The sequence below is a fragment of the Apteryx rowi genome, unplaced genomic scaffold (assembly GCF_003343035.1).
Source record: "Apteryx rowi isolate R43461 unplaced genomic scaffold, aptRow1 scaffold_0, whole genome shotgun sequence".
Lineage (NCBI taxonomy): Eukaryota > Metazoa > Chordata > Aves > Apterygiformes > Apterygidae > Apteryx > Apteryx rowi.
Window position 1 is genome coordinate 66 of NW_020447195.1, and position 24,578 is coordinate 24,643.

General features: G+C 40.0%; 1 protein-coding gene across 2 annotated transcripts in view; it reads right to left on the bottom strand.

Annotated features, from left to right (window-relative positions):
- Nucleotides 1-2,580: 2,580 nt before the first annotated feature.
- RALGAPB (Ral GTPase activating protein non-catalytic beta subunit) overlaps nucleotides 2,581-24,578 on the bottom strand; it is a 56,478-nt gene continuing 34,480 nt past the window's right edge. Inside the window, exons 12-24 of one of the 2 annotated variants that reach the window (XM_026089231.1) lie at nucleotides 23,709-23,823; nucleotides 23,231-23,378; nucleotides 20,414-20,478; nucleotides 20,099-20,231; nucleotides 17,886-18,007; nucleotides 14,935-15,117; nucleotides 13,608-13,759; nucleotides 11,870-12,057; nucleotides 9,788-9,894; nucleotides 7,968-8,120; nucleotides 7,177-7,386; nucleotides 6,030-6,188; nucleotides 2,581-2,791 (exon numbers count right to left, since the gene is read on the bottom strand). In XM_026089231.1, coding sequence (XP_025945016.1) covers nucleotides 2,615-2,791; nucleotides 6,030-6,188; nucleotides 7,177-7,386; nucleotides 7,968-8,120; nucleotides 9,788-9,894; nucleotides 11,870-12,057; nucleotides 13,608-13,759; nucleotides 14,935-15,117; nucleotides 17,886-18,007; nucleotides 20,099-20,231; nucleotides 20,414-20,478; nucleotides 23,231-23,378; nucleotides 23,709-23,823 — 1,912 coding nt within the window. In that variant the 3' untranslated portion in view covers nucleotides 2,581-2,614. Of the gene's footprint in view, nucleotides 2,792-6,029; nucleotides 6,189-7,176; nucleotides 7,387-7,967; nucleotides 8,121-9,787; nucleotides 9,895-11,869; nucleotides 12,058-13,607; nucleotides 13,760-14,934; nucleotides 15,118-17,885; nucleotides 18,020-20,098; nucleotides 20,232-20,413; nucleotides 20,479-23,230; nucleotides 23,379-23,708; nucleotides 23,824-24,578 lie in introns of both variants that reach the window. The other variant, XM_026089158.1, reaches the window with a different exon arrangement.

The following is a 24,578-nucleotide window of genomic DNA, read 5'->3' on the forward strand; positions in this document are numbered from 1 at the left end:
GGGACTCCCGAAGCTGCACAGTCTCCGAGAATACCCTGTCTATCACTTGCTCCACTTCCCGGATGCTGCGCAGCCTACTGACCTCCTCCTGTAACTCCCTTACCTGACGACACACCTTGTCAACAGCAGCACACCTCCTGCAGGAGAGCTGRCTGCCAGCCCAGGCCTCCCGGAGAGGCCCCAAGCACTCCCTGCGGCCTGAGACCTGTAGAGCCGCATCTACTGTCAGAGGGTCAGTCTGAGTCCCAGCCTCTGACACAGCAACTCCAACAGCCGCTGGGGAACGCGCTGTGCGGCGTGTCACAACCATACTTGAGGAAACGTACACCACAGGGAACAGAAACAAAGGTTCCTTCGTGCAAACTGCTGCCTCTGTTCGCTGCGCTCTGGGAGCTGCGCTCTAGGCCTGGCTCTTATACAGGCCTCTCCCTAGCACTGGCTAAGAGGGTGCTTGACCGCCCTAATCAAGGGCCACTGGGATCAAAGGCCCCAACTCCCTCTGGCCGGGGCAACCAAGAGAGCTCGTTAGCAGCAGCCACTCCTAGATAGAGCTTTTCCCACGAGCTTTTCCCAGGAGAAGTCAAGGCCTCCTGCAGTTGTCCTTGCCTAGCTTCCCCTTTCCTGTTCACAGCAATCACCTGCTAGTTCCTTGGGGGTCCTCAGGAAGCCACCAGAAAGAAGAGTAAGGGCTTTAAGCTGAATTATCTCTCTGATCCAGCTTACAGTGGGGTCCCAGGATTAGCTGCCTCAGCAGAACCAATGGGGCAGTGAAATTCAGCATACTGACAGGAGAAAACGGCCAGAGGCACGCAGGAACTGCTGAAGGATGCTTTACCATTGGTGAAGCATTCCTAAATATCTCAAGCCCACATCTTTCAGGAAGTATCACCCCAACCAAGACCAAATTGCTTAAGAACTTCTTTGCTTTTCAGAGGGAAAAGGTATACATATCTGCTTTTGATTCCCCCACCCCCAGTCAGACCTCATTGGAAACTCTTCTACACTCCTGAAATGGGTTTTTACCATCAGAGCCATCCACAAAGAGCAATCGTATTTAGCAAAACAGACAGGTTATGCCACAGACAAGACTCAGGAGGAAAATAAATAAAGTGAGCAATCTTCACAAGTTTGTCCAAGTCTTCTTTAAATCTACCCTTTCAGCTTTTTAGCCATTGCTCCACTTCAGGATTTTCCAAAAACATAGCCAGGTTAAAAGAAGCCCTCCCCTAAACCCCATTCCTGACTGCTTTTTCTATTCCTTCTTCCCCAACAGGTTATACCAATTTGTTGTATTAACTCAACTGTTTGGTGGTCTGTGATCTAAACCAGATGGCTCAAACAATCAGAGTTAAAAAGCACATATTAAAACAGGTTACCTCACTAATTCAGACTATCACCTTCCACACAGCCACACTGACACAGCTGAGAGGACCACAAACTGCAAAAGGAAGGGAGAGGGCTCTGCCTCAAAGTAGATCATGAGCTGGTACTGTACTCCAAGAAAAACTAACCCATACTCTGGCCATTTTGTAACCTCTCCTGAGTTGTTCAGAGAAAGCCATGCCTCTGTTCTCTTAACTTCTCCCAATAATTTCGAAGCTTCTGTCTTTTGGAGAACTTCAGGAAAGCCTTTAGTTGGCCTTAGTTACAGGTGAAGATTAGTCAGAGCATTCCTAAGGGCTAGCCAAAGGAAAGCCGAGTGAGGGCACTGCTTAAGAAACTGCAGTGCCAATGGTGTTACACCTGATCTGAGTTCAAAATCAAAGATGTCCAACACCATCACACCAGCTGATCTAGCCTGTATGATGTATTTGTGTGGGCCTCATGAGAAGGCTGAGGCTCTGAAGATCACAATGAAAAGGTCTCTGGCCCTTAGGGTAGCGAAAAAGCTTCCAGACGTGAACCATACTGAAATCAACCCATGAACACTAGCAGAATCTGTGGATAATCTGATTACATTGTTTTTCAGTGTAGAAACTACTCGACTTCCAGCTCACCACACTGAAATAGCAGCTTGAAGAACACTACCCTGAAGATCATTTTGGTTGACAGAATGGGGAGAGGATAGTATAAGACAAGCCCAGAAAAAGAATTGCTTAGGTAGAAAAAAACAGAGTAAATTAAGCAGGAAGGGAGGAGAGCCGTGTGTGGGCTCCAAACACAATGACCTACAAACAGCAATTTGTTTTCCATACTTATTACCAAGCATGATGACAAGACTAACATATTTGTCAAAGTCTCATTTTAACCTACTTACACAACACTAAAAATCACAAAATATTTCAAGCCTGTCTGCTGATACAGCAGACAGTACAATGTGTATCCCTGATATCACCTTAATACCAGTTTTGAATTATATATTAGATTCACCAAGACTGCTAAAAATACGGAATACAGGTGTTTGTTGCTGAGACTGCTTCCTCTCAACAAGATGCACAGACATTTTCTCACTTTGACTCGAAGCTTAATCTAATACTTATATTTAATATTCCTTTCTAGTAAATGTATCCAAAAAAAATGTACAAGCGCTCAAAGAGGTACCCAGAAGCAAGAAGAGTCAATCAATTGTCTCCTAAAGGAGCCTAAACATTGTAATTTAGAGTTACTACATTAACTATGTCTTACCTTGTTCAGATCCTTCTTCATCACTGCAACTATTGATCGACCAGCTTGTTGAGACGTGCCCAGTCCAACCTGGGTGCTTCCCCACGTCAACTGACCAGCCAAGAGACAGTAAGAACTCCAGGAAGTGTGGCTGAACAATTCTGGAAGACTCCATGTTCTTCAGGATCTGAAATGAAGAGCAGTACCACGGTATATACACGAGACTCCAAGAAGCAGCAATCCTTGACTTTTCTTTCTTTTTTCTTTTTTTAACTGGGTCACCAGTTTGTTTTTGCCCAAATATATCCAAGTCTGCAAGTCTGGAACTCCAAACTCTCCTGCCACAGCTAACTCCGTGGACACCAGGCCCTGCTGCCCAGCATCCTCTATCCTGTTCAGCTATGTCCTGTTCAATCAGATTGTCTCTTTTAGCCATCATTGCTGAAGCCTGTAAAATCACACTGCTACAAATGGCAATTTTGAGATTTACCCATTTATCAGGGCTAAACCACAAAACTGTTCAGTGCAGAATCCACATTAGTACAAATCATATTAACACGAGAATTTTCTGGACAGGTATCACTGCTACACTGTGGTAAAATTTTAAGAGGATTTTAGCAGAAAGTAATTTAATCAGTACTAACCTGTACATGACACACAAACAGTGACTTACAGGGCAGGCCTCAAAACACATTAGATTAAATTATGAAGTAGATTTTGCAAAGATTTTGGGGCAAGACTGAACATGCACTTTAATCAAACAACACACTGTGCTGTTCATTTTGAATCTTAATCCCATTTCTTATAAAGATCTGGGATGTTTCCACCTCCAAATGCAATTCTTATCCCATCAGGTTGAGTGAAAGCTGACAGCTTCACCATACAGCTCACAGGGAGCCAAGGACCATTTGTGGCTTCATGTACCTGAACTGCTGGGATTTGTGGAGTAGTCAAGGTTGTATAACGTATCCTTCCTTCTGTTTTGGATCACATGGGAATTTCAGTTTGGTAGCAGGAGGGTCTTTGATTTTTATTTGTATGGGGGAAGTATAATTTAACTGTAATCTAGGATGCAGACTCCAGTGGAACAGAAACTGTTCAATCATAGATAGTCCATGAAAAGAAAAGTTTTCAGACAAGATGCTCCTGATACCCACACAGTCCTGGCATCCCATCCTAGCATCAGGTACAATATTCAACAGTGACTAATCACACTACATAGAAACATTACTAATACGCTTAATAATGGGAATAATAATAAAGTAAGAGTTAGGCTTCAGAATGAATTGAGATAAAGGTAGTTTAGGAGACAACAAATTCCGAAAATATGCAAGCTCCAGCTTTACACAACAGCATGGTTTTGTATCTGAGCCACACCAGAAAGAATTTTCAGTAAAGTAAGAATGAGAGAGTATTTTTAAACAGCATTTAATGTTATGGAAGTATAACAATGTAAAAAATGTGTGGACAGTTTCATTATCCTGGATAAGTAAATCCCATAAGACCCTTCTAAACCATAAAAGAACATCGCTATCAGAAAAACAGTATCACTTGTACGTTGGGGCTGACATAATAACATTCAGGTTAGAAAAACTGTTCTGGACTGCACAGCATCAGAAAAAATAGCTGCCACTCCTTGTGAAAGCAGTAAGATCCCCTTCTTAAAACAGAATTAGGTCCTGAGTTAAAGTTGCATGAACTCTCTCTCCCACATATACATAAAAACAATGACAGCAGATCAGGACCAGGCAGCTTTCCCTGCTCAGAGCAGAAACAATGTCATGATTTGTCTCCTCTCTTGACCGTGCTGGGTTGTTCATGGCTATCCTCAGCAAGCAACATTACAAAAGGTCTTCAACTGATGTGATATTGTTAATATTGAAAACAAAACATGACAGAAATAAGTCACAGCTCTTTTCAAACATGGAAACAGTATCCATTTCTCATTCAGCTCAGGTCTGTAGAGACAGATACGAACAAATTATTAACTTGACTATGCCACTGCAACTTTGCACAACTAGAAAGGGCTAGTAATCATAGCACAATGTCTAGGGACCTTGAAGTAGGAGCATGGAATTTATACGATATGACAAAACATGTCCAGAATCTCTCAGACATGAAAGATCTTTAAATCTACAAGGCAAAACCCACAAGTACAGACTGCTAACTGGGTTCGCAAAGGCCAGCTAATTCTGCAGAACTACATAATTTCTGCAAATAAATCTCGTCTGTCTAAACCCATAATAGCATATAAGCATCAGGAGAAAAATACATTTTGCTAGCTCAGCAGAAACACAGCATTTCAGCTGGAACATATCAGCACTGTATGTCCTGTTATGAGGCTGACTTTGGAGACAGGAAGACTGTCTACTGGCTTCCCCAAACTTCTCTACTTGAAAACTCATAAACAGCATGATCCCAGCTTCAAGAATTACTGTATTCCACTCAAAAGTGGAAGGTGTAGCTATGTTCTGTCAATTGTATGTTTGCAACAAAATGAGGAGACTATACAGCGAGTAATTTGTTTTGGAAGCTATGCCTTTACACTTTACTATGAGAATTATGTATGGAATGAGAAGGTATCACAGAATCACAGAATGGTTGAGGTTGGAAGGGACCTCGGGAGATCATCTAGCCCAAAACCCCTGCTCAAGCACAGTCACCTACAGCACATTGTACAGAATCACGTCCAGGCAGGTTTTGAATATCTCCAGAGAAGGAGACTCCTCGACCTCTCTGGGCAACCTGTTCCAGTGCTCTGTCACCCTCACAGTGAAGAAGTTTTTCCTCATGTTCAGATGGAACTGCCTGTGTTTCAGTTTGTGCCCATTGCCTCGTGTCCTGTCGCTTGGCACCAATGAAAAGAGTCTGGACCCATCCTCTTGACACCCTCCCTTCAGATATTTGTACACCATAAACATCTCTTTCTAACGAAACCATAAGTCATCTTAACTTAGCAACTTTCCAGGTCACAGTTTAAAGAAATCATGGTTTAGATTTAGACAAATTAACCTGATTAACCTAATCACATTTGAAAGCAAAAAGTAAAATGTAAAGATTTACAAAGCAATAATACTTTCTTGCAGAAAGTTTTTCAATTCACTGACGTGTGGTTAATATAAGAATCAAAGCAAGCTACCAGGACACTGCACATAGCTAAAATAAACTGCATTTTTTCCATATATAGAGATATAATGCTTTATCAAAACCTCACAGCATTTCTAAATGTAATAATGTACTTCATGCTACAGATTAAAAAAAAAAAAGTACATAGTGACTTATTACAGCTCATGTAATAAATAAACAGAGCCCAAAATCCCAAGTTCCCGCACTCTGCTTTAGTCATTAGCAGTGACGCTTTATTCACAGGAGGATTATTAGAAATGGACAATATATACTCATTAGCACTCTACACTTTTACTTACTTCCTGGCTCGTTTTCTGGCCTGCCTTCATGTAGAAAATGAAAACTGTATCAAAAGGACGACATGGTAATAAATCCAAGTAGCCAAGGTCATCAAAAAACCCAGGAAGAGCAGAGTCAAGTGCAATCAGGTGAGGAGGTAGACGACTGTTAGCAGGTTCCTATCGAATAAACAGAGTTCAATAGTTAAAAGAAAAAAAAAAATCTTTTCCATTGGAAAAGGTCTTCATGACTTTAAAAATGATAAAATGATACAAAATAGTAACACATTTCCTTTTTTTTAAGCTTGAAGTAATACACAAATTTCTGATGTACTACAACCCTGTTGCTGTAAGTTTGCAACAGCAAATGTAACATGGTTTGAGAACTTGTATTTGTTGCATTCTACTATCTTCATTGAGAAAATAGGTATTTTGCAAGTAAAACAATACTGACAGTTTGCTCAAAGAGAACATTCCCTCCCCCAGCAAAACAAGCAGAGACTTTGAAAATACTATATGACTTTATACAGTCACATTACAACTAATTTTGTATTTATTAATATGATTTATATACCAACTATATATAAAATACTAAGCACTTTTAGACTTCTTTTGCAAAAGCTCCATTTTCTACTATTGTTGACATCTTATGGAAGAAAAATGCAATAGATAAAAGGGAAAATTCACAAGTAAGAGGTAGAATTTAAGAATGCGGATTGTCTCTACAAACCGTTATTTGACTTTAAAGAGAAAAAACTCTAGTCTTTATAGACCCCTAAGTGTTTACATAGTAAAACCATCACTTCAATACAATAATCTCTGAAGCAGAACACTTAACACAGCAATATTTCAGAAATGCTTATAGAAGGATCCCTAGGCCTAATTCAAGTTGGAGGAGTAATTCAAGTATAAACACATGAATGGTGACAGCTTATGTATCTACTGCAAAACTCAGATGTAGGCACCTATTCAGAACATGTTCAGCTTGAGGCATAGTCTTTTACCACCCAGATCTTAGAAATTCAGCACCTTTCCTAAGCAGACTACAGCATAACAGCAGCTGGCCTCAAACATAAGATCTTCCACTAGCTAAACTTCAGTTATCCTCTTTTGCCAGACTAAATGGGTAATGGGGCCATTAGTATAGCTCTAAGAAGTATGAGGTCACCTTCAATGCCTCTAGTGAGAGAAACCCAAAGTGAGAGAGGAAGAGGCGTGCTGTCTGGAACTCCTGTGCAGGTGGTGGGGGCTTACACTCCGTGATCGGATCAGGAAAGCTTTTCTTGCGCCACTCCTCTTCACTTTGCTGATCTATGGAAGTCTCAAAAACAATCTGCTGGGCCATGCCATTCCTCAGCTTCTCATGTCGCTCTTCCAGCTGAAAAACATTGTACAGACATGGGAATCTGACTCTGCTAAGATCTCTTAAAGCACTGACAGCAGCTCCACCCCCAGGATGTTTACTGAGGCAATATCAGTGAGATCTTGCAGTGTTACAGAATGCACATCCGAACACACTATTTGCATGGGAGAGATGTTGCAAACTCATGTACCCAAAATCAGTTACAATCTCTCCCTTTTAAATGAACAGAAACTAAAGCACATTTGGCACTGTCAGAGTAAAAAAAAGAGTCTACAAGAGGGCTCACAAATGCCCTTTCCATTTCCCCAGAAGAAGCAACAAAATAACAAACACTGGTGGCTTATTCATAGCAGTACGGGGTGTTAGGATCTGGACTAAAAGATGTTGAGCAGTGCTCCCCAAGAACATGTTCTAGGCACCGCCATCTTCCACAGCTAGCACACAGATTTCATTAGTGTGCAGAGTTTATTGTTCCATTAACATGAATTAGTCAAGCTGAAGAGTAATATTTTTTATAGTAAGGAATTAGTGTGTGATTCATAAACAGGCAAAAAAAGGCAAGAGCAAAATGAAGTCAAAGACTGAAAACTACTTACTTCCTCATTCACAATTTCATGTAAATCAGGAATGCTTAAGTCAGCTTTCACAAATGGAATCTTGTCCACTTCTTCAGGAAACGGGCGGTGTTTCACACTGTATTTCAAGCCAACATCATTTTTAGGAGCTGGTCGAGGTTCTGGTATAAAAGTCTGTGATGAAAAAGGGGGATAATTTTACATCCAAAGCTTTGCCATTGGACAACACATTATTATTATAAATGGAAAGTGTTCCCCTCCCCCCCCCAGATTTACTAATCCATTATTGAGAGTTATCATCAGAAATTATTCAGTAAATAATTTAAATTTTTATAGACTCGTTTAAAATTTACAGCCAGGTTTTTTAGCAGAAGATGCAGTTCTACACATTTTGGTGGTTGCAGTTGTGGAACCTATGAACCCTCTCTACCATCGAACCTCTGAGCAGTTGCAGATTCCAATAAAAATGGCAAGCTTACATGGCAACATCTTATTTTTAGGATAAAGTCCATTCTAACTGAGTTTAGAGAAAGCTAACAACTGCTTGAGAAGCCTTCATTTTAACCCTACTAACTTTAATGATCTATGCAGTTAAGCTGACAAATCCTGGAACAGGAAAGTAGCAATGTCATGCATCAGCAGTGAGATACAATGATGGAGTAAGAAAAGGGCTTGCCTCATCTCTCTTAATGCAATTTTGACATTGTTACTATCTCATGTTCTAGACCACACTATCAGTTAGTAACCCAAGAGTTGAAGTTGCCACGGAGAGCAACAAAATAAAGATCTAGGTGCAGGTTTGCATAAGGTCCCAGCAAGAAAGACAAGAATTTTAACTGCATATTGAGTGCTGCTTTATGAATTTCTTCTCCATCAAATACATTTCAAAAAGGGTAAAACTGCTAGCATTAAAGTTAAACAATGACTTTAAGTTGGAAAAGTTCCCTTAAAACTGTTAAGAAGGTCACCAGCCACACATGACTCTTCCCTTGGTGTGCGCGGCAATGCACTTGGTTTGACGCTATTTAGCAAAGCAGTTCAGGTTCAGTGACAACATAGCTCCAAAGGCATTAAAGTGCAGTGTCTTCCCAAAGCCTGCTTTACAGAGACCACGTCTGCCTAAATGTTAGAACGACAGCCAAGACTGACAGGCCCTCATTCCAACTACATTCTGGTTTCCCTTATTTTACTGAGAGAGGCATGCAAAGAGTTTGAAGACTTAGAGAAGTTCACGAACATAGACATTTTGATGACAGAGAAGGACGTACTCCACTAAACAACTGCAATAAGAGTTTTTACTTGAAATCAAGATTGTTTTTTTTTCCTGTCCAGAGCCATTCCAGAATCCATGTTCTGATAGGTGGGAATTCTCCATTTTTCAGGCAGTTTACAGCCATCTTTTTGACATAGGGCTTTTTAGCTTTAACAGCTGTTCTCTCTGCAGCACCTCATACTACATCCCAAGATACTGCTCCCTCTGCAGCAAGTACTTTGCCTGACATCCCGCAATCAGCCTGATGCTGCTACCAGTACAGTCATGCCTACATGCTAAATACACACTCCATTGCCCCATTACTTCAGAAGATACTTTGAAAAGAAAGGAGATTTTCCCCCCACACCTTAAACAAAAATCTAGAAGTTAACAGCACTTTCACAGCCTAGATTGAATATTATCACAAATCATAAAGAGTCACCAGAGATGTGTCACATTACCTACAGCTAAAGGCCCCGTGGCTCAGCCTTAATGTATAATCACCAGTTCTGTGGGGCTGTCTCACATTAGTGGAATTTCTGCTGAACATCTCTAAGTTAAAGATTTCTTTATGGGCTTTGATAGAGACCTTTTGATTTGCTTTAGCTCCTCTTGGTAAAAGACAGAGTTGCTGCGCCCATGCAAATCTTCCAGATGTCCCACGGATCAAAATCGTGACAGACGGGAAAGAGTCATCTGCAAAGCACATGGGTTAAAAAAAAAACCAAAAAACAAAAAGTCAACTAAAATATCATCTTAAGTTGCAAACACTTAATTAAGCAATAATTTAACCAGAAAGAAATGCAGTCATGTCACAGAGTTTTCATTTTCAAGCTTAACTCCTCCTCTGACCCTGAAGGCAATTCCTGGCAAGGAGCAAACAGTATAATCTTCCTCTCTGCAGCAGGAAGTATCAGTCTACTTTGTTCTCTTTCATTCAAGAGAACTCACCACCAGGCATCAAGCACTGAAACCCGGCTCCAGAAAGGCTGCTGAACCTCCTTCTTCAGATCCTCCTTCTTCAGAGATTTAAGACCCACCAGGACAGTGCAGGAGGTTACAGTACAGATCTGAGGTCCCTTTCAACTTGCATGATTCTCTGTTTCTAACACTGCAGGGATTTAAGTCTTCCTTCAAGATTTAAAGGCCACTGATGCTTGCCACCTTAGGAAAGGGATCATTATATCTCTACAGCTTTTTTTTTTAAACTCATGTCTATCTTTTGTGCATGTAAATCATAAACTGACATTATCAGGTAACTAGCAGATACATATTCCTTCCCCAGTACTTTATGTGCAGCATACCAGAATGTAAAAATGTAGCACAGGTACATAGGCATACATTTATGCAAACCAAAACAGCACCGCCCCCCAAATTACCCACTTAGTAATCTGCCCCAAAAGTGATCTGATATACTTACGCATTACTGTGGTTAATCTTGTAATTTAAAGAGGATTTATGAGCAAGTTCTGTACAGCAAAAAAGCTAATCTAATTTCAGATTATAATAGCTTTACAAGATTCCTCAGTAATGCATTTAGCAGAAGAATGAGAATTGCTCAGCTGTCCTAGCATGCGCTAAGCCATTCTAGTCAGGAACACATTTGCTCAAATACAGACTGTAGGAGGATGCACAGCAATGGCTCCCAGCATCAGCATTTTCTGCAAGACCTAGTTAGAGATTCTCAGTGAGGCTGGGAGCATTCTGGACCACAACTCAGAACCATGACTCTTCTCTTAGCCAGTATCAATGAACACAATCAGAGTTCATGATGAAACTGGAGATTGTGCAGAACAGCTAGCAAGACTAGTATCTAGACTCCTTCCTGGCCATAGATGAGGAAAACGTATCTGTGCAGATTAGCAGATCTAACATACATTAGTCTTCAACACAGTTAGCATATAAGAGAATTTTCATCCATTCTGTTAGGTGGTATCTTGATGCCTGAAGATTCATAGGGTGATTTAGGGTGATGGGTTATTCAGTTCAAGGTATTATGTAAATACTGTTAGGTTTTTTTAAATGTCATTTCCTCCTTGGTCAAAGCACATGAGACTTGAGCAAGAGTTAGAAAGGAAAATTCAGCTGTGAAAGCCAATACTCTGTAGTAGATCTCCTTTTCAGTAGGTGTCATTGATAGAACAGGAATGCACACAGGAAAGCTGTGACAGCTCCTAAGCAACTATAACCATTTGAGCTGAAAGCACCCACAGAAACATTTAGTAACAGAGACATAAATCAATCAAAAAAAACCAACAGTGCAGCCATAAAGAAATTAACTATTTGTTGAGCACTAGTTCCTACAGAATCTCCTATATTCTTTCAATTTTCACCCTTTTACGAACAAGGACTTTTCCAAAAATGTAATGCCACTGCTTTTCACCATCTGCTATGATATAGATGGCAGTCAGATGCAAGTAATCTGATCTCACTGGGTCAGAGACAACTGCATGAACTATTTGGATGGGCTTGTACATGTTTGACTATCAGTGACATGAAAGTCATTCTTGCAACTTCATGCAGAGCAGCACCTGCCCAATTGCACACCCAGAGAATAGGTAAGCCCCTGAAACATGAAAAGGAGAGACATGCTTGATGAAGCACCTTTGTTTTGCAGCTATATACAGAGTTTTAGCTAGAAGGACAAGGAAGTAGGAAACGTTGAACTTACTCTGTTCATTCCCTAGAGGCTGCTCCAACATTGCAAGGATGACACTATTATCCAAAACAAAGTAACGGAAGCTATGTTTGTTTATGGTAGGTAGACGAGAATATTTAATTAAGGTGGTTTCGTTCACCAAGCTGCAAGGAGAAGCAGGGCCACTGGGAGAAGGAAATGCTCCAAGTAACTGCATAATACTGCAAATAAGAAAAAAAAAAGTCATGACAGATTAGGAAGATTAACTATTCCACCTAAGGATGGACCTTCACTCATATTGTTCATTTGCATTTCGACAAAGGAATTGCCCCATCAGGGCAAACCAATTACCTGCCCACTCCCAACAGCTTGTCTTAAATCAGAACCAGTAATTTCAGAAAAAGTCATGAAATTCAACAAGGAAAGTAGTGTTCTGCCCACAGAACAAGTTTCTTTATAACATAGGTTATTATTATATATTCATAGGAATGAGATTATTAAGGCATGCTTTAAAGCACAAAATATCTATACCCTTCCACAGCTTTTTTAATGTTCTTTCTCATAACAGGGATAATCATCCATACTTTAATTCTCTTTTGAATACCAACAAGCAAGGCAGACATGACAGATGTGCCAGTTGCCACTGTCTTAGCTTTCTTTGAATACCGATTACAGAAATTTAAGCCTTTTAATCTACCTAATATTCAGTTAAAAATTTCCATGGTGGGAACGGGCAATTAGAGCTGAGATCTGGGTGCAGTGTCAGTGACTGAAGGTCATATGATCTAACTCAGGAACTTACTCTTAACACCACCACTCAGATCAAAAGTTTACTGAAGTCCTCTTCCCCCACTTTTCACTTTATCTACTCACAAAACAGTGCCTCTAAATGAAGAGAGGCACTTTTAGGCAACAATAAAGGTTTGTCCAGAAGTTCCAGTGACTAGTTATTTTTATCTTGGGAACTACACAGTTCTTTTTATGAACAGTAAAGCTTATAACAATTTTACTGCAGAGTAGAACAAAAAAGAGAAAGCAGGTACTGCCTTTTGCAAAGCGTTTTTCCTACGTATTCTCAATTTGTCCTGTCCACCATCAAGCTATTCATCCAGTAAAGTAGTGCTTTTCAACCTCCTGGGAGTGAATCCCAATTTTCATCTCTCTGTTCTCTTTGCCTCCCTTCTCCAACCCACATATTATCTGCAATTTCAATTCCTATAGAATCTCTCAAATATATCAAACCAGCCCGATTCTGCGGGCAGAACGACATTCCATCCTGCGCTGACATGCACCTGCTACACGTGCAGCTCCTTGTTGCATTACACATGAGACAGCGTCTATCGGTTTCCCAATCAGTGCAGGGATAGCATGTCTTCTCAGGTTGTGGATAAGGTGGAACAGTAGGACAGTGTGAGTAGGTCAAGTGGGAGAGATACTGGGAACTGCTGTCTGCAGAGAATTGGCCCAAAGCAGAAGAGCAGGGGCTGCGGGAGGGCTTGGGCTGTGCCCGCCAAGGAAGGGAATAGGCAGGATGGGAAGAAGGCAATCCCAGGGGTTTCTTCTCTGTTGAACTCCTGAACAGGAGTGAGGAGACCGCCAAGGCCAAGCACATGACAACCAGGCCCAGAGGGCAAAACGGACAGAGCCTCTGGCTGACTTTTCGCATGCTCATGCTCCATCACTAAGATCTCGCCAGTTGGGAACCCCTAATTAAAACATTCTCAGACATGTTTTATGCTAAACAGCAAAGATGCTTTGACAAATTTCATACCATGTTAATGTAGCTTCAGCAGCATCCTTCACTCTCATGGATGCAGGGTTTGGTTCTTTATCTCCTTTGTATTTGACTTCTTGTTCACTGCTTTTGGATTTACTTCCCGAAATGCCCAACTCCACAATCTCCAGTACCTCTTTTAAACAATCCTAAAACACAAGAGGAACTATCGTAAAACAGAAACACTCTGACAAAAGTCTCTTAAAGACCTCAGTCAGACAATGATATACCATCAATTAAAATAAAGTGCTGCCAGTAATATGAGCTCAGAAACAAAGGCAGAAGATTATTCTAACAGACAGAGTTGGAATAAAGATCACATTTGGCATAGGAATTATATTTTCTATATATATAGAAGATATCTAATTACCTTTGTATGCCTCTATATCTAATGCTTAGAAAACACTCTGAATGAAGCTATACACAATATATTCCATTACATACATACAAAATGGCCAAGAGGATTATTAAGAGTGAAACTGAAAAAATGTAAATGTATTTAAAAAGATGACAAATGCATTTCAGAGATTATATGCAGAGCTTTTAATTAAGTTCTAAGCATATTAAGAAAAAACTCATCTTGAAAACTGCAAGAAACAATTTCCAAATCTGTCATCTGCCAACAACTTTCATAAGGAAATAAAATATATCATTTTATCTAATTCAGCCAGAGATCACTATACACACACACACACACACAATAAAAGGAGACCAACAATAAAAATAGGCACATGTAAGAAAAAAATATATATATTTCTAGCAACAGTATGACAGAAGGCTGTTAGAAATATCTATCATTTCCTGTTCTTTTCAAACTTCCCAAGGAAATTTTATCCTGGATGGAGCTGTGCCTTGTTCAGTTTTTTGGTGAAATAATGAATTTTGAGTATCAAAAAATTAGGGTCACAGGAATTCCACTGTTAAGTCTAGAAGACCTGCTTTAGTCAGGTAAGAACTGAGAAATGAGAAAACAAAATGGCTTCTACTCAGGTTTATCTGCAGCAGGTATACCATTCATTTCAATATTCTTTTCAATTTCATTTTTTTCCATTTCAGTTTTTCTTCTTATTTTCAATTTCACAAAGCAAGATGAAAGATCCTTTCTTTTTTCAGTAAGTATGAAAGATAACTGTAAAGCCAAAAATATTCTCATCGAAACAAGAGCCGAAACCAAAATTGAAAACTATTTTACAAAGAAACCAGGTTTGAAACCAGTACCCTTTTGAAAACTACAAAAATAAATATTTTCAAGTAACAAGAACGGTTGGGCACAAAAGGCATGACCATTTGGAGTGCTCTGAATACATATGCCAGAGATTCTCACCTTCTCATCGAGCATGTCAGGATGCTCAGTGAGCCAGACACAGAGGCACTGGAAAGCTGCCACTATCATGGAGTGGAGGTCACGGGAGTGGAGGGGGGCTGGCCGGCTGCACTGATACACTATATAACTGCATACGGAACTTATAGCTCTCTTTCGATCAGAAGAATCGACAGCCACTTTCACCTGGGTAAAGCAAGCAGGAGAGGACTGTCAGATGAGAATTCCTCCAGGAAATCTTTCAGAGAAGAAATAAATTTCAAAAGCATTTTTAAAGGCAGCTTTAAGAAATGGGAATAAACAGTTGAGCTCTTTTATGATTACAGCTTAAAGATGTGGATAAAATTTAACAGTGACAGCTACTGAAACTCAAAAGCTAAGAGGAAAGAAATGCTACACTAAGAGATGCCACCATATTGCATGGCTGGGTTTCGAAGAGCAAGGACAGTACCAACGTGGTTTGAAAAGTAACTAATTGCAAACTGAATAAATTACTATTCGAAACTTTTATTTTCATTTCAGAAATACCTCTCTTTCAGCTAGAGCAACCCACCCATCTCCACTTGGTACCTCTGAGAACCCCCTCACTACCAAGGCTCCTTTCCACAGTGCTACATTCTGCCCACATAATTTTCCACTAAGCATATTTTGTCAGCACAGTAACTTCTGTCAGCAAAAGAGTGGAAGAAAGGGTCTTCAGACAAGATCCTTTAAGCAGTTTGGCCAAAAAAAAAAAAAAAAGGGGGGGGGGGGAACCTCAGCCTCTCTCCAGCTCAGCAGGGCCCGCAGACATTTAGCTGAAGAACTGCTTTTCTCTTTTCTTCCCAACTTCTGAACTGACACAGGAACTGTCAATTAAACCTTGATGTTTCTACTCTGCATCCTTTGACCATGTCCTACAAAGCCTCACCCACTACTGAAGGGCTGCCCTCAGTATCAAGGGCAGGAGCTGGATGCTCTTGCCCTTGACAACACCAGCGCTGGTCAGCGGTACCCAACAGCGGGGGAGGACATCAGTTTGGAGCCCCAGGATGAAGGCAGCATTTCCTTTCAAAGAAAATTATCTATAGCAAAAAAAAAAAAGCAGCCCTCCAGCAGTAGCTTAGGAAAAGCAGGTTGGTGACCCAGTACCCTTGCAGGAAACAGGATTTTTGAATTTACTAAATCCCAGGAGTTACCTGGTGTTGTAAAGACACAGCACAGGGCAGCTCCTAACCTAAAGAGGGCTTTGAAAATTGTAGCTTCCAAAGGTCCCAAGCAGAATCAGATCCCCACTCTGCAGTTACACAGTAAGAGATGATCCCTTTCCCCAGTTCGTTTGCTACTTCAGAGGAAAGAGGACAGTCCAAGATATCCCAGAGGAAGAACTACTCCAGGTGCATGATAATTATACAAAGATTACAATGTTCACTGTTGACTTTGGTAGGCGTTTGAAAAGATACCTTTTCACATTCCCATCTCTCACCGCAAACCAAGAAAAAAAATAAAATAAAATCAAGCTATCCTGGCTCAAGTTGCAGCATAAAATTTTCTCCCAAAAGCTGTGGGAAACCCCGATTCTGTATTGTGCTCCGTAAGATCCAATAATCATATTTCAACTCATACTGCAGAATGCCCTGCTTCCAAACGCCGCCTTCAGCCCATGCCACTGCAGTAACAAAAGCAGCATTCCAGCCCGACGTGGCTCAGCGCTGACTCCATGCTTTTAAAAAAAGGCACATGACATGCAGATTCAAAGAGATCTGAAGAGTCCCCAGGGGCATATGACAGGAAATGCTGAATTATCATGCCAATTCATCGGGGCTGCTGTAAATACACTGGAATACTGCTCAATAAACATCACGAAGTCCAGACTGGGAACAAGAGCCCGCGAGCAGGAAAGTGCATTCCACTTTTCACCAAAAAAGGCCCCGGCAACCATGCAGCTGGACTAAGTGCTCAGCGAGGTGAACTTCTGTTACTTCGGTTACATGCTAGGTAAATCTCCACTAATTTGAGGAACATATGGACAGCAGCTCAGGGGGCCAAAATCCAACCAAGCAGAGTGGTTCAACTTAGGCAGTGGTGAAGAAAAACAGCACAGTAACTCTGGACTGAGAAACCATATGCATAGATAAGGGTCCTAAGCAGAAGGATAACACCTTCATACTAGAAATACACAGTATAATTTTCTAAGCTCAGAAAATTATTTCCAGGGTGACATGAAAGCAGAAAAGCAGGTATAACATCTACAAAAAGGGCAATAAAGTTGTTTGCTGCCCTGGCATGTTTCCAGCAACAGAAAGTCTGGTTTGTAAGAGTGATTACGCACTGAACAGACTGCCTGACTATCTAACCAAGAAAACCACGATAAATGGTTCACAGTGGGGCCAAAGACTGTAATGGTCCAAGCCCATACACTGCCCACTGGAAGCTTAATGGTATGTTTTCCCCTCCCCCAGTATGCAACCCAATATGCCAGATGCATCCCCTATAGTGTTAAAAAAGAAAAAAAAAGAAGAAAAAAAAAAGACTCAATGTGCATGGAAATCTGAGAAAGATTAGGAGCTATCAGTCTAGCTCAGCAAAACCAGCCTCGCCCACACTCCTTATTTCAAACCATGGTTGCTCTGTGCTGAGGTTTTCTTACTTTCTTTTTTTTAAAGACCCACCATATCTCTCTCATCTGACTCCAGAAACCCACGACAGAGCCACTCTTATCTGAGCAAGCCACCCTATACTTCATTTAGAGTCAATAGGCTTTTACAGGGCACACATCACTTGAGCTGGTTAGCATCTGCATTAGGGTAAAATGAAGTGCTCCTACAAAAGGCCTGGGTTTTTTTGCTGTGTCCAAATAGAACATTTGCTGACAACCTCAGAGGCAGATGTCTGTTTGGTGGCATGACTCACCTACCCAGGACTATAATTACCCTTTGAAAAAAGGCCAGAGCACATGAAACTTCTTCTCTCACCTTTGCCAATCCAGACAGAAGCTCTAATGCAGCTAGTGAGATACTCATGTCCTGCCTCCACTGTGAGTTGAGTCTTTGGGTTACCAGGTGAATACTGCGTATCAGTAGTCCAGCCGCTGTATCTGTATTAAGAGCTAGGATATAACCCCAATACCACATACCACAGGGAGGGAAAATAACTACGCATTAGTAACAATAAGCAAAGCACAGGCACAAGCCAAAGCAGCCACAATAAGCACATAAATTAAAATTACACATATCCTGGAAGCTACAAATTTGGTCACTTTTGCACAGGCTAATTCCCTGATATGCAATACCATATTATACACCTACATTCAGACTGGCTTCTTATCTCAAAACTTTTTTTTTTTTTAAACAACGAAAAACATTTTACCGGACTTGCTATTTGTACATGGTCGAATTGTTACTCTAAAAGACATTTTACTCACAGCACTGCTGCATTTCAGCAACAGAACTAACTTCACGTTTTGCTATTGTACTTAAATTGCTGCAACATCTTGCAATCCTAGAAGAATTTAAGCATTAGTAATGTACCAATAGAGTATACGTAACTTCAAATACCTATGCCGGAAGTTACCCATAACTCTTTATAAATATCAGGTATAGAAAGAATATTAGGTATATAAATGTAGGTACAGAAAGAGCCAATCCTGGAGAAAAAGATTATTTCTCAACATCTAATTTTCTTGCACCTCTAGAGCTCAAAATTAAAAATAAAAAACATGTTTTTAGTATCCATGGTTCTTAGTTTCAAAATATTAGGAACTTTATGCTTAAAGACTGAAAGTAGGCAAATTAACCAGTTTTAGAGATAACCTGCTGAATGACTCCCTAATTATAAAAAGAACTACTAAGGCCAAGCATTATCCTTGTTAAATCATTGTATTTAACACTCAGGAGCAAAGTACAATGCTCTCCATTATGCTAGCAGCAGATTCAAATGTCAGCTAGAGTTAACCAGTAAAAATAGACCCTCTTATTTTTCAATTTTCCCTTCAAGCATCCAGCAGAAATGTAGAAATTGCTTTCAAAAATTTCTTATACCCTTACCTTGTATGAACAGGAAATTAAAAAAAAAAATCTATTAAAATGAATCAACAACTCACAAATATAGGGTCAATATATTACAAAACTAATCCTTCAAGTTATATCATGGTTTAAAAAGAGTCAATCACTCAAATATATAAAAGATAATTTTGAACATTACAAACGGATATTCTACATCCAGAGAGACGCCAAAAGCACTTGCCTATGAAAACCCAAATGAATTAAACATGCACGTCAAATGGTGTGCTGAAAAACAGCATTTTAACTTTTTCAAACAAATGAATCCTGCAAGGACAGCACTAACATATTTATGGGAATCCCTAGAATACACTAAATCTATCCTGCTGATCTCCCTCATTTCTTTACTTTGAAAGCTAAAGGGAAGAATTCATTTTCGGTTGGCAAGAACTGAATTTTCAACCTATACCTACAATATAACAAATAACAGTGGTATGTTCTCGCATTCACCTGGTTAATATCAGTTAAATTACTAGAGACCAAAGGAGCAAGTGAGATTCCAGGCTCTCCAAATTCAGCTAGCTTACCACACACAGATTTAGTAACACATAGATTTTATTACAAGGGTTCAAAAATGCACAGTACAGGACATGGCAAACTAAAGTTAATAAAAAAATTCTCACACTATAGCAAGTGACATATGCAAACATTCTGTTTTTCTATTAAAAAAAAAAAAAAAAAACAGGAACTCCCCCAAATGCTTTCTAAATACAGTTTAAGAAAAGGTGCTGCAAAAGTCAGGTAAGCATTTGGAAGGCTACCAAAATGAATGAAGCAGTTAATTTACACTTGCTGTAGGCTTATCCCAGTATTGTTCACAAAAATTAAACATCTTGAAAACAGACAATAAAGTCAAACAGTTTGCTAATGCCTCCTTTTTCATAAGCTTTTAAGTTCTTACTTTAAAAACATTAACAGAAAAGTCCCTTAATAGGGTTAAAAACGAACCAATTAAAGGGCACATATGAGTACAATTCAGTAACAAACTCAGGAGCTATTCACCTGGGTTTCAAAACACCCATGCACACTGATATATTAGCCAAAACCTACACAGGTTGGGGGGGACCCAAACACACATCAACCTGGGATATAATGACACAATTTTTCAGAAATGGGTAGTTCCTTACCATAATCCCTTAAAAGGGCTTGTGCTGGTCTCTCACTGTCTGGAGTTGTCGGCTCCGTACTGCCTCCACTCGCAGTACTAATGCCACTGTTAGTACGACTGTGGCTTTTAAAGAGGTTATTTTCACCACCATTCTGCAAATTGAAAGTCACTTTTAAGTGATGATAAGATTTGCCAAGTAGTACTCACAGATACAGTGGAAAAATAAAAGGATCAAACCTAAAGCAAATAACTGAACATCTTACAGCAGCAGATAAAATGAGTAACGCGTTTTCTTTCTGAAGCAGTAATAACTTTATAAGCAAAAAAATCTTACCGTTTCCATCTGACAGCCAATGGCTTCTAAGAGTGCTGAATCTTGAACAATATTTAACATTGCACCTGAAGAATCAGATACAAGAAGATAACTGCTTAAAGACAACAGTAGAATATTCACTGCTAAAACTTACAAAGAAGCATTGAAGGTTTTGCATACAAGATCTCCACCTAGAGTTTTAATAAAACACAGGATCTGCTTCAGGCTTTGGCATTTGATGCAAACGATAGCTGAGATAAAAGAGATCCTGCCTTCAGCTATTTTAAAAGTACTTTGGACATAGGTTTCTTCAGTCCCTCGGTTCAGAAGGATTTTTGTTTTACTGACAGGGTTTGGAATCTTTTCCCGTCTCCAATCAGATTCTGCCCATTTAAAAACCCCAATTTACATTTAAGGACATCTACGGATTCTTCCAGGAAAGAAAGTTTTTGTTAGATAATTACGACAGTCCTGCATCCTCTGACACCAGCTCAGGATTTATACAGTGCGGCCCGGGCTAACCTCTGCAGACAGCACCTGGCGCAAGGAGGCTCCCTCCCTCCCTCCATGGGGCCAGGAGGAGCCGATAGGCAATTAGTGACTAGCAAACAAAACCATGTGCCCATGTCTTAACGAACCCCTGGTCCAGCCAGCAACCAGCTGGACCACAAAGTGAGTAACGCCTGGTCCAGCCAGCAACTTTAAGACAAAGCATGAGCAGAATAGCCTGGTGCAAGTGCTTGCTCTCACGCTGACCAACGACTAGTCAAACGAACCAATCCATTCTAGCACAAGGAGCTTTATCTTTACAGGGACTTACGCATTACTGCCCAGAGCAAGGCCGATGTGTGCATCATTGATCTCCAAACCCACAGATTACCAAAATAAAAAGTCATTACATCCAAATGTACCCGAAAGGCAAAGCTTTACTTTCCTAAATCATGAGGCCGGCACACAGTCTGAAGTGGGATATGCTGAAATTCTTTACCTAGAAGTGATGTCTGGCCTCGTGCTTTCTGTGCTTTTTTTTCCCCCCCATTATTACCCAAAATATTATATTGAAAAAGCTAAAACTCCAAGCGTAGGACTAACCAACCACACCGCACTGAAATTAGTCAGCAGGTAAATAGAAATACCCAGCTTGGGAAAGATGACTACACACAAGTGTAAGGCAGTAGGTTAAATTAAACTTGCCATTGCATTCTAGGTGCCTTGGGTTAACAAGCACAACCAGTCTGTACACGCTGGGCACCATCACCCCCAGGAGACATGGCAAGAAGCAGCAAGGACACAATACAGACCGGCACTATGAAGCACTCAGCACAGCCACTGGATGGCATTAAAAATTTGATTTTGCAGCAATGAACCTTTATGAAAACACCAGTTGCTGCATGAAGGGAAACACAGCAGCCTGTAAAACGTTCAGTGAGCAGTTGGCAACAAACATTTGTTCTGTTGAGAAGCTGGTGGCAGGTGCAAGGAGAGTCTGGCCACCCTGGAGATTCGTGAATCCCCTTCAAGCCAAACAGGCAGGATGTAACATCACATACAGAAATCGGAGCTTAGCAACATGAATACAGGAGCATATGGGTAAAGGGACTGGTATGTGACACAGCAGAAAAGCCATATCATGCTAAAACCCATCCGAGGCAGAGGCGGTCAGAGCATCTTCCTAGTTGGGTGCAAACACCAACTCGCACCATAGGGGCACAGGAACGCATGGATATAATTTAACAGAACGGCCCCCAACAGTTTAAGGTGGTGCAACCCACCGACACTCTGGGGGTCTTGCTTAGGGGATCGCTCTGGAACAGCAAACATCCTCATCTCTGCACCAGGACTGGCTGTAAATCTTTCTTCCAAATTATTCTCCATTGGTCTTCTAGCAGTAAAGGAACTGTTCCAGCCACTGAAAGGAAGCTTTCAAAAGACTTTGTAGACTGGATTTGTTTCCCTTTGCTTTATTGCTCATGCCCCTTTCTTTCCCTCTCCTATTAATCAGATAGGCTCTCTGCCTTCCAGAACAACCAGATGCCTCCCAACTGCAACTTTGTTTTCTTTTTTAACAGTCAAAAGGAAAAAGGTATTGTAATTATTTGGGGGGAAAAGACAGTATGTGGAAAAAGGTACTTCTAAACAAAGAGGGGGAAAAAAACAGAAAAAAAAATGGTAGGTAAGGCAACTATGTTTTATTTGTCTGAAAATACACCTAACTTAACAGATAATCCACTATTCAAGTTTTCAGCTTCTATCTACCTTCTGGGTATTTAGATGTTAATACATCCATCACCTCAAGGAACATTTGTTGCCAAAGTACTACAACATCTCCAGACTTTATTTCAAAGCTTTTGTCTGACAGCTTACACAGTGCTAGACAAATATCATCTGTATTCTGCCAATGCAGGAGCAATGGTTACCAAACTTGTTGACTTTTTTCCTAAGTTCAATCATGCCAAAAACTAAAGTGTTCCCTGTAACCCATTAATCAACAATTTTTCCCAGTATTAAAAAGTATTTTTGTATTTCCATTCTTAGTTATCACTTACTTTTCCTGCTAGAATGTGCTTTGTATTTATCTCTACTTTTCAAGTTTTATTCCTCATTTGTAAAAAGAGGAGAGAAATATTATTTTAATAAAAATGTGAAGCTTTTTAAAGGTGTTTCCATAGTGTGAAGGAGATTATACAAAAGGTTTTGCACAGAAGATGACCTGCTGGGAATTTCATCTCATCCTTGCAAAGCAACACATAACTAATTGTCCATTATTCAACTCTTTCATTTAAGATTAGTTAAGACACACTTCTGTGACACAATTAATAAAAAGAAAGTTGAAATAACCTAGTATCATTTGAGTGTTGTTGGGATCTGTTTCAGTTTGCAAAGCTCCTATGAGTATATTCACAAGCCTCAGCTTCAAGGAAAGGAAGGTTACTGGCTTATCATACGTTGAGCTGTCGTCATTGCTGAATTTTCCTTCTAGGACAACCTGAAGGAAAAATACATTTATTTCAGTATCAGTTAGAGATCAATTTCATACTTACACTAAGCACACCAGCATGGTATTGGTTTCCTTTTGCAATTTAAGAAATTTGACTTCAAAAGCGCACAAATATGGTTTGCTTTCTTCTGATGCTTTAAGGTATCACACCCACTACTTTCAGATAGCAGACAAAGATCAGTCCTGTCCCTGCCTATTCAGTGATAGTGAGGACTAATCATGGGGTGAGGGACACCACTGCTTGTAACACAGCCCCTTGGAAAAAAGCTAATGCTTATAAATAAACTATCATAGAAAATAAACTCATAAGGTTATTACCTCAGACTTTATGGTTCCAAAATGATGAGGGAGAGGCAACAAAGACAGCAAGATATTAATAGAAGCTCTTCTTAACTCTGTGGGGTTTACATAGATTTTAAACTTTGAGAGTTCTCTGCAAATCAAAGCATCATAAAGTTAATCAACTTTTTACAGGGATTTGTGACCAAACTTAATTCAGTGCAAATTAAACACAGGAACCCAGTGGTCTTAAATAATTTACAGTCTACAATGTAGCTCTTTCTTTCTAGATTTCTGAACCTCATTTTGTAACAGCATCAATACAACAATTAACACAGGTTAAGTATGAGGAACCATCACCTACTAAGGATTTTGTACTGGATGTAAAAGCGATAAGCTGATGAAATTATTATTCATATACTGCATCTTCAAAGCAGGAAGTTTCAGTCACAAGCCACTATCTGCTTGTTACTGCTCATAAAACATCCCAGTATTATCAGACATCCACGGAATTTGCTCATGTGCATATTGCATAAAACACAAATTGCTTAGCAAATAGATTAATTGTTTTCAGTAGTCACTAGTAAATTCCTCCACTTATAAGACCTATCCAAAATAAACAGTGGCTCGACTTTAAACCCAGAAGATAGACAGTAGTTCATGAGTAACTTCAAAATAAAACAGTGTCAATACATAAGATATATGGTACAGAAGGCATGCACTGAGTATTATCAAGTGCCTTAAATTATTTAGCAAAACATCCAGAAACTTGTAAAATTCTAATGGTAAGGTTATATATTCTGGTGTGAAAAGCTACTGTAGCTTAAACACCCTGTCTAAATTCTCTATTTTTCAATTAATGATGTGTAAAATTACTCTCTACATGAATTCACAAGCAGCAACAGATGC